The following is a 10,465-nucleotide window of genomic DNA, read 5'->3' on the forward strand; positions in this document are numbered from 1 at the left end:
CTTTCCCTTTAAAATACAAATCTAGGCAGTTGTAACCTCCTAACTTCTCGCCAGACCTTAAGGACATGTTTCTGGAGTCTGGTCTTCAACTCTGAATTATTCAAGAGGGCCAATCTGAGTGACCTCCTTTCTCTCTCTAGGTCCTATCCAATAGGCCCCTGTCTCCTACAGTGCCCTCTCCAGGGTCCACAGAGGAAGGAGCAATGCTGTGGCTCCTCCCCTGAGCAGTGAGGACAGAAGTAACAAGTTGACTATATATTTTTGGTAGCAAGTATGAAACAGTATGCTATCAAACCCTACAGTGAAAGGTTGTGATGTACAAATGCTAAAAACAAAACCCCCGCTGTTAGGAGTGATGCGGAATGGGCAGGCAGGTGGTCTGAGTGTTGCGGCCTCAGGGAGGGAGAGAGTAGGAAGTTAAATATGGAAACGGCATGCAACCTCAGTGGTCTGGCGGTGGCACAAGGCTCTGTGAACAACTCATGGGAAGGTCCCGGGTTCACGTCCCTGCCCTGTGCACACCAGGCTTGTGCACGCGCCTCTGATCCAGCCTGGCTGAGGCGGGGGAAGGCAGGTCATGGTGTGAGGACTCTGGTAGAGGTGCCAATCTCTCTGTCCCTCTCTCTCTCTCTCTCATGGAAGAAATAAATCAATACAACTTTTAAACAAATACATGGGAATAGCTTTTTGGATATGAATAAATAGACTTTTAGCGACAGATTACCCAAGACCTGCTGTCTGTTTTCAGATCTCTGTGTTTCCAGAGCTCAGTCCAAGAAGCAGTGGGCCCAGGGTGCCAACCTGGGTGTGGTCCAGGCAAGTGGCCTTCAGAGTGGCTAAAGAGGGGATCGGGTCACAATCTCTGTTAGGATTCAGTTCATCACTGATGAGGGGATTACCCCAAATTTCAGGATTCAGGGTGACAGAAGATTACATAGAAAACCTGGAGGCCAACAATCCAAGCTTGGAATAGACCAGCCCCTTCAGGCCTTCTGCTCTGCCATCCTAGGGTGTGGCTTCCTCCTCATGCTCAAGCATGGGGTCAAGGCTCCAGCCATTACATTTCACCCCTGAAGTCTCATCAACCCTGAAATTCACCCTCCCTTGGCTAGAACTGAGTCATGTAACCATATCTCCCTTTAAGAAACAGAAATTGAGGAATGTCACCTTTTCGCTAAATGGCAACATGCCCAGCTTAAATCTGGCTTCAGATAACTTGAGAGAGATGGGGAGACTCTCCATAACTTAGAAAAGCCATAGACACTGCTCTTCCCGGGGTATTTGTTCATTCGGTGCATCTCCAGTGCCTGGTATTTTTAGCCGGTAAAGGAACAGTTGGTGCGGCTGCGCCGGCAATCTCCATTCCGTCCTCCAGTCTTTACAGCAAGTCGTCTTCAGATGTGGCTATACATCATTCATGACGGAGCGGGCAGTGTCAAGCGTCCCCGTCTAAGGCCCACAGGCATCGTGGGCTGTCACATCAGCGTCTGTGACACTCTCCTAGTGCCTACCTGTGAGAAGAGGAGGAGTGGGCAGAGGAGGGGCGGGCAGAGGAGGGGTGAGCCCCTAAGTCATTCCACCAGTGCCCCTCATGGGCCGACATACACAAGAGACTAGGGGATAAGAATCTAGCCCTAACATCCCAAGTCTGGCTTTTTTTTCCCTTCAGTGGGGAAGGATGTGGAGCTCTTTCCTTGCCGAGGAGCAAAGCGGCATGATAAGGAAAACTCTGGACTGTCGTAGGTGTTCAGAGGGCAGCTGGGGAACTTGGACAGCCCCTGGGACATGGCCTTTTCCTGATCATGCCCTTCACTGAGCCCAGCTTTGCTGGGAACTGGGCAGGTGTCCGAGTTCTGTACACATGTTGTAAGCAGGTGTGACTCTAAGTTAAACCTGAGCAAGCGTCGCCCACCTGCCCAGCCTCTCAGTGGTGCCCTGACTGTGGTTCTCAAACTCCGGGGTGAAGGACCAATTTTGTTTTGCTTTCAGTTTCCATTTCCAATCTGTCATAAAAAATGGAATATTAGGGAACCAGCAGTTAGCGTAATGGCTATGTCGCTGGACTCCCACATAGTCAACCACGGTTCAAGTCCCGGACCTGGTGGCTTAAACTCACGCCAGGCGCGTGTGTGTGCGTGCCCAAGATCCTGAGAGGAGAATGGAGGAGAAGGGATTGTGGTGTGGTCATCCCCCCTGGGGGGTGAGTTCTCGTTTTTTGTCTCTCTGTCTCTCTCTGTCTGTCTGGCGAGCGCACGTGCCCTATAGCAAAAACCTCTCAAAAAAAAAAAAGGAATATTAGAAAAACAAAGTAAAAAAGACATACGAAACACAAACTAGACTTCTTTTCTTAGATTCAAGAGATATAAAATTGCTCTGTCCATTTATTCTGTTTCTAAAGAGTAATTAAATTCCTGAAGTAGAGTTTGCTAATCGCAAAGAATTCAGGGCCACTACTCCTAAAGGACTGCAGTGGGGCCTCTCTGCCCTTGAGAGCCGTATGAGAACTGCCGTCCTTCCCAGTTCCACATTCTCGGACTTTTCTGAGAGAGAATGAGGATGCCCCCTCCCCCACCCCAAGAGAGTAGCCTGGCCTCCACAGTCCTAGGTGTGACGCGCGTGTGTGTGCGTGCCCAAGATCCTGAGAGGAGAATGGAGGAGAAGGGATTGTGGTGTGGTCATCCCCCCTGGGGGGTGAGTTCTCGTTTTTTGTCTCTCTGTCTCTCTCTGTCTGTCTGGCGAGCGCACGTGCCCTATAGCAAAAACCTCTCAAAAAAAAAAAAGGAATATTAGAAAAACAAAGTAAAAAAGACATACGAAACACAAACTAGACTTCTTTTCTTAGATTCAAGAGATATAAAATTGCTCTGTCCATTTATTCTGTTTCTAAAGAGTAATTAAATTCCTGAAGTAGAGTTTGCTAATCGCAAAGAATTCAGGGCCACTACTCCTAAAGGACTGCAGTGGGGCCTCTCTGCCCTTGAGAGCCGTATGAGAACTGCCGTCCTTCCCAGTTCCACATTCTCGGACTTTTCTGAGAGAGAATGAGGATGCCCCCTCCCCCACCCCAAGAGAGTAGCCTGGCCTCCACAGTCCTAGGTGTGACCCGTCTCTGCGACATGCCCCCTGCCCAGCTCATTGCTACTGGAAAGAACTAAGAAAGAAACAGCTTGATAGACTGGCCTCCCATGGTCCCCACGTGCGGGTGAAAGCTTTATTACATGCCTGCAGCTGGAGAAGCGAAAGGCCAAAGCTAATGTAATCATTATCCAGGCCCCCCACCTGGACGGAGCCCTCGGCTACACGGGTCCGCTTAGCAAAGCAGCGAGCAGCAAAGCGAGGCCGGCGGTCGTTGCCTGCTGACATGGCCCGGCTTGGCCCTGGTGGGGTGAGGTCACTGCTGACTCTGTGTTGCAGTTCTCCAAGGACAGGCACGTCATGGACAAGACCCCTGAGAGGCTGAAGAAGGAGCTGGAGGAGGAGCTGCTGCTGAGCAGTGAGGACCTGCGCAGCCACGCCTGGTACCACGGCCGCATCCCCCGACAGGTACCTGCCCTCCTGCCCTGGGCACAGATCCAGGCCGATGCCACGCGGCATCCCACTCCAGGCCCCTGTGTAGCCAAAGACAAATACCATAAAGTGGCTTCACTTAGCCCTGTCACTAAGGGGACTCTGGGAAGAGCTAAGGACAGGAGCCCAAGGTCCACTTCCACGTGCCGGTCAGTGGGTGAGGGAAGAGCCAATGCCGCTGCGGTCTGCAGACAGAGTCGCAGGTGGGAGGCAGCAGCCATGGGGCCGGCCACCTGAGGACGAGCTTGGGCTGTGGTTCGGGTAATTGAACTCTTGGCCAGCTGCCTGAGCTGCATATTATTTGGAACCCGCCTCCTTTTTAAAGCGGTGGCTTCACTTCCAGTGAAGACAGGGTATCATCGTGGCAGGGGGCGTAGACCAAGGCCACCTCTGCCCTGTGGGCTGGGCCGGCAGCCACTTTCCCCCTCCCTCCCTTCCCTACCAGGTTCTGTGACCGAGAAAAGGGGACGAAGATGAGCTAGACCAGTGACCACAGACTTGTGGCCTGGAATATAGTCTGTATGGTTGTCATTTGGGCCATTGCCATGAATACTTTTTCTAAATTTAATACTATAGAAATTGAAAAATAGAACAAATCAGCAGAACCCAGGTATAGAATTTCCCTTAAATTTTTATTGTTAACCTGATCTGGCCAATCATTAACCAAAAGCCACATAACAGGAAATGAGTGTGCAGGGGTGAAGGGAAGGGCATTGTGTTGTGAATTATATTTTTTTAGTATAGCAGATTTCTCAGCACTATCAAAGAAATAATGCTTATACTCATTTTGTTTCATTAAGTTTAAAATTGGTTGTGGAGGGGCCGGCATTTAGCATAGTGGTTATGTCTCTGGACTCCCATATGCCAACCATGGTTCAAGTCCTGGACCCAGTGTCTTGAAACTCACAACAGGCACGTGTGGGTGCATGCGTGCCCAAGATCCCAGGAGGAAAATGGTGGAGAAGGGACTGCGACGTGGCTCTCCCCCTGGGGGGTGATTTCTCATTTTCTGTCTCATTGTCTTTGTCTCTCTCTCTCTCCAGCAAGTGCACATGCCCTAAGACAAAAACCTCTCAAAAAAAATTTTTTTTTGATTGCGGGAAATACAAATAGCAAAGAGAAGAAAATTAAACTCTCATCCATAATTCTCCCACTAGAAGGGGCTGTTATGAACACTTTAAGATATATCTTTCCAGACTTTTTGTTTGTTTGTTTCCAGAGGACAGAGAGACAGAGAGAGAGGGAGAAAGCACCTCCCAATGGGGTGTGGTCACACCGCAATCCCTTCTCCTTCATTACTCCATCTCCTTGGAACTTGGGGTACCCATACACACGCACCCAGCATGTTTTCAAGCCATCTGGGCCGGAATTCAAACCATGGTCAGTCATGTGGGATTGAAGCTCCCTTAACCACTAGGCTATGGGCCAGCCCCTACAGACTTTATTAATTTTTTTAAACTTTATTTATTTATTTACTTACTTTTTTTTTTTTTTAACTTGACCAAAGATGGACAGAGTGAGAGAGAGAGAGTCAGAAAGCAAGCTGCCAGGTCCAGGACTCGAACCACGGTCTACCATGTGGGAGTCCAGCACCTTTAACCACCACGCCACCTGCCAGCCCCCAGACTTTATTCTTCAATGAGAGATAGAGAGAATGTAGGAGAGAGAAAGGGGGGCGGGCAGAGAAAGGACTGATTTTTATAGCATAGCAGCATGTCACAGTCCTCCTGCCCAGCTTCCCAGACAGCCATAACCACAGATGCACAGCTTGCTGAAGTCGGGCGGGGACCAAACCCAGGGCCTCTCAGGTGGCCCTAGCAACTGCACAGGGCACCCTCCCCCTGACACCACTATGGCAGGGCCTTCCCAGACTTTTCTAGATCAAGTTTGAGGTCCTACTGAATGTGCTGTTTCTGTGCTCCACGTTTTTTTTTTACTTAATGATATATCCTGGAAAATTTCCCCAGCTATGAAACATTCCTCTACAATAGTCCACATTGTACGCACGTCCCTTGTATACATGCACCAGGGTTTATTGGACACGTCAGCTGTTTCCAACACTCTGACCAACATCCTTTAAGATAACTACTGTGTTCATACCTATAATTATTTCCCCAGGCTCAAGTCCAAGAACTGGAATTTCTGTGTGAAAACATATTTTTAAAGCAAAGATGCAATTTTAGAGTAACCATGGCAGTATACTAGTCTATACTAACAGAAGTATACCATTGATCGAATTTTGGAATGTTCCCGGAAAATTGTAAAAATTTATAAAACCAATGACTGTCCCCATCATCCTTCTGATCATGGTCCTAAAATTTGCTTGCCACTTGCCATGAGTGTAAATTTTCAGCAATGCATCATTAAAGACTAGATAACTGAATACCGTAGTGACAACAGTAAGTTATGGTTAATGCTTTGTCCCTTAAAGCCACTCTGTAGACAATATTATCATCTCCATTTTACTGAGATAAACTAAGCCCCAGAGAGAGAATATCTAACTTGTTCAGAGTCACATAGCTGAGCCAGAATGCAAACGTAGTCGGTCAGGCCACAGGAACACGCAGGCCACGCCACAGTAGCCGTTCTCCTTCTGCCGTAGGCAGCGCCGTATCAACCTAACTACCGCATGGCATCCACCGTGTTCCAGACGCAGCACTGGTGCCGTGCCTGTGTTCGGTATGCAGATTTAAAATCCTCAGAGGAACTTAGTGAGATGAGGGCCTAGGTGCTCCAGGCAGTACTTGGGCCAGAATCTGCATGCTGCCTCCGACTCCCCTGTTCTCTGTGCAGATGACTCCTTCCCATTGGCCAGGCCTCAGGAGAGGGCTCTGAGACAGCGATCAACACCCTCCTTGTCACTGCACTGGGGCAAGGAGAATGAGACCCTCCAAGCACACATTTTCTCATCTCTTACTTTCTGTCACTTTTCCGCCCTCCAAGTCTATATTAAAGTCATCGTGTGACGTCTTCCTGACTACCTATTTTAAAAGGCAGCCTTCACTCCTCCCAAGCACTTTCTTTCCTTCTGTTTTCTTTCGAATGCCAGAGGCATGTATGCACACACAGGAGAGAGTGGGAGAGAGCGCCCCCTCAGGTGGGGCCTGGACATGCCACAATCCCTTTTCCTCCAACTTAGACTGTCAGGATCCTGAGCATGCACGCAAACGCATATGCCGGGTGTCTCTTTTAAGTTCAGAGCCAGAACTCTGCTCTGAACCCTGGTCGGCCACCTGGGCTCCGGCTTCCTTTGTGCCGTACTTAACCACTGAGCTGTGAGACCAGCTCCCAAGCATTTTCTTTCTGCCTCTTGATTTGCTTTCTTCTTAACTTCACGATATCTGACTCACCAGGCCTGCTGCTCATTTATCCTCACTGAAGAGAAACTCCCCACTCACACAAGCCCCACGAGGGCGGGACCCCTGTTTGCTTCTCTCATGGCTGTTTCCCAGTGCCTGCCAGTGGCCCTTGGCACAGAGCAGGTGGTCTGTACAAAGTTCTCGAGTGCATGATGGATCTTCTGTGAATTTGGTTTTTGAGAAACTAATGAACAACTGCAGGGCTGACATAGTAGCCCTGGTCCAGCGGGGTGGGGAGCAACATGCTTTGTGAGGAAGGTCAGTCTGCCTTTCCTATTCCTCACTCACTGTTTTGTCCCAAAGGTGTCTGAAAATCTCGTGCAGCGAGATGGCGACTTCCTGGTCCGCGACTCTCTGTCCAGCCCTGGAAACTTTGTCCTGACCTGCCAGTGGAAGAACCTCGCTCAGCACTTCAAGATCCACCGGACGGTTCTACGGCTCAGCGAGGCCTACAGCCGCGTGCAGTACCAGTTCGAGACAGAGAGCTTCGACTCCATCCCCGGCCTGGTGCGCTGCTATGTGGGCAACCGCCGGCCCATCTCCCAGCAGAGCGGCGCCATCATCTTCCAGCCCATCAATCGGACAGTGCCCCTGAGGTGTCTGGAGGAGCGGTACGGCACCTCCCCGGGCCGGGCCCGAGAGGGCAGCCTCGTCGAGGGGAGGCCAGACGTGGCGAAGAGGCTGAGCCTCACCACGGGCGGCATCCAGGCCCGAGAGCAGAACTTGCCAAGGGGAAACCTCCTCAGGTGGGTCAGGCTGCCAGGGACCCTCAGGGGTGGGTCTAGGGGAGGACCCCAGCCAGACCATGGAGGACTTGATGCCAGGCCAAGGGCTCTGAGTCAGCTGTAGACTTGACATAGAGGAAGTGGTACCCCAAGAACAGAAGTGGACAGCTTTGTGCAAGGCAGGAGGAGACAGAGAGGAGCAGGGACCAGCTCATGAGTCATGGTGGTGCCAGCTGTGAGGACAGAGAGATGGGAGTCGGGGGTGCTGGAGGCTGGCCTCCTGGGACTACTCTCCACTGTACAGCTGGAGTGGAGAGGCATGTGGTACAAAGGAGGGGTGGCCTTGGGAGGAAAAGCAAGTTGTTCCTGAGGGCTCTGGGCTTGCTGAGTGCCGGTATTCATCAGTGGTTTTGGGGTACAGGAGGAGGGTTAGGGCTGAAGGCTTAGATGGGGCTTGGCCCATGTGGAAAAGATGGCTCGGTGAGGAACGACAAGATATCTAAGATAGGAAACGCGGAGCGTGTGGGGGCTCAGTCTGAACCTTGGGGAGTGAGAGAGTGAGAACTAGAGGAGTATCAGGGCCACTGAACATCACTGAGCAGAGGGCCCTGCCATGGAGCAGCGGGGACAGAGCCTGGGCTTGACGGGGCTGACAGTCCTCGTGCATGTCTCTTACGTCCGAGGAAGAGAGAGCTGGGAAGAGGTTTGTAGGACACAGCCAGCACCAGCCCCTCAGCCACGCAGCAACCCTTCTCCAGCTCCCTGGCTTCTAAGCTTCCACATGAAAACCAACATGTTTTATTCCACTCACTGGTTTCTTTCTGGACCTGGAGGTAATACCATAAACTATAATTTCCATACTGCAAAAGTCCAGAAGCAAAATACAGGAGTCTGTGAGTAACACAAATTACAGCCATGCGCTCCCTAGAGGTCCTGGCGCGTGTTAGTCAGCATCTGGCTGTGGACCTGGCTGGCTGGGGCTCAAGTGCAGGCTCCCCACTGGCCAGCTGTTCAGCCACGGGCAAGTGACTTAACTTCTCTGGGCCTCACTGTCTCCATATGGAAAGATGGATCTTAGAAGCATTAAGCAGGTTAAGATATGCAACCTTATGACAGTGCCAGCAGCTGTTAAGGGCTGGGCTGACCATCACCAGTATCTGGGGGAGTGGAGCACTCTGGGAGCATGTACCTGCATCCCCCAAATCCAGAGAGAGAGTGGAAGAGAAGGGATTGCAGTGTGCCCATCCCCTCTAGGAGGTTATTTCTCACTTTCTCTCTCTCTCTCTCTCCGTCTCTCTCCCTGTCTCTCTCCAGTGAGCAAACACACCCTATAGAAAATTTAAAACAAAACAAAAACACAGAAACGGTATATTTTCTTCTGCTTCCTCTGAGTGCCAAGGTTGGCTCCTCAACCTTCACGCAGGGATTTAATGTCATGAGCAGAGTGAGACGTGTTCATCGGCTCGCCAGGTGCCAGGAGGGAGGCCTCCTTGTCCACCCTCATGGTCTTGATTTAAAACTGATTTTTGTTTGTTTGTTTTTTGGGGGGTTTGGAGTAAGAAATGAAAGAAAGACTGAGAATGTCTCCAAGTTAACAAGGCAGGCCAAACAGAGGCACTTGGACTGCCTTTGGAACGCAGAGTCTCCTAAGGCTTGTTAGACTACACAGGCAGCAGGCCCAGAAATGGCTACCACGAGGGTGGGGTGGGCCAGACATGAAAGATGGCCCAATGGCCTGCCCTGCTGCCCTTCAGTGGCTCCCACATGTCAGCTCTGGCCCTGCGCCACCCACCCTGACGTCAGGCCTGCTGGTAGGCTGGCAGGTGGCCAGCCTCGGGCAAAGGTGTGTGCTCCCAGCCAGGTCGCATTCCAGGTCCGGCTGTTCTGGTCCCTGGAGTCAGACTGGTCATGGTGGTCACTGCGTAAATATCACTTCTCGGAAGCAGTTTCCTTGGGGAATTTGCCTTTGTCTTGCCTTATCTCTGAGGGGTTGCTGGAATTTCTCTGTTGCTGAGAGTTTCAGGATTTGAGAGATTTCCCCCCCTTTGGTGTTTGCAAAGGTAGGAAAGAATTTCATTATTTCTGTAACATAAGAACGTTTTGTGCCTGGGGTGTGGGGGAGCAGTTCACGTTTATTGTACCTCAGCTGGTGCAGTGCCTTCTGCTCTGTAAGACAGATTGTGTTGTTTGGTGCCGAGTAAAGACATTCCCCATTTGAATTGGAAAGGGACAAGAGACATAGTAACAAATTTGTCACAAGTGGCCTTCCATCGTGTGTGGCCGTGCACTGCCTCCCGGCTGCTGCCTGGTGACCATTCAATCCCTTTCCTCAGTTGACAGGAAGCTGTCTGCGGGTATGACCACTTCCCGGAGGTCCTGCAGATGACTGGGGGATGCTGAGGTTCACACTGACACGGAAATTGCCCCACAGCTTCCCTCCTGACCATGACATGGAAAAAGCTGTGGAAAATGCACGTTAGTTAAGTCCTTCCCCGGAGTCTGAGAGGAATGTCAGGCACATTCCAGTACATAGATTTCCCTGAGAGGGTCTTGAAACTTCCCCTGCTCTGTGTAGCAGAATGGAAAGGCTCAGAGGAGGCGTCCCGGGACCAGCTGCCCTGGTCACGGGGACACAGGGATGCAGCACAGGGCAGTCATGTATTAATCACCCCATCGGTAACTTCCTCTGCCAGCGCGTGGCTCTGCTGTGCCGTGGCATGCTCGTTCTGAGAATTCCATGACGTCGCCTGAAGCTTTTACGATGTAATGACCTTTCTGCCCCGTGTGCCTTTCGCTTCAGAAACAAAGAGAAGA

The 10,465-nt window shown here is 51.0% G+C and overlaps 1 protein-coding gene across 1 annotated transcript in view; it reads left to right on the top strand.

Annotated features, from left to right (window-relative positions):
- Positions 1-10,465, top strand: part of BCAR3 (BCAR3 adaptor protein, NSP family member) — a gene marked incomplete in the record, with an annotated part of 133,281 nt that overhangs the window by 99,741 nt on the left and 23,075 nt on the right. Inside the window, 2 exon segments of the mRNA XM_027770415.1 lie at positions 3,415-3,543; positions 7,230-7,672. Coding sequence (XP_027626216.1) covers positions 3,415-3,543; positions 7,230-7,672 — 572 coding nt within the window.

Source organism: Tupaia chinensis, unplaced genomic scaffold (assembly GCF_000334495.1).
Source record: "Tupaia chinensis unplaced genomic scaffold, TupChi_1.0 Scaffold000023_1, whole genome shotgun sequence".
Lineage (NCBI taxonomy): Eukaryota > Metazoa > Chordata > Mammalia > Scandentia > Tupaiidae > Tupaia > Tupaia belangeri.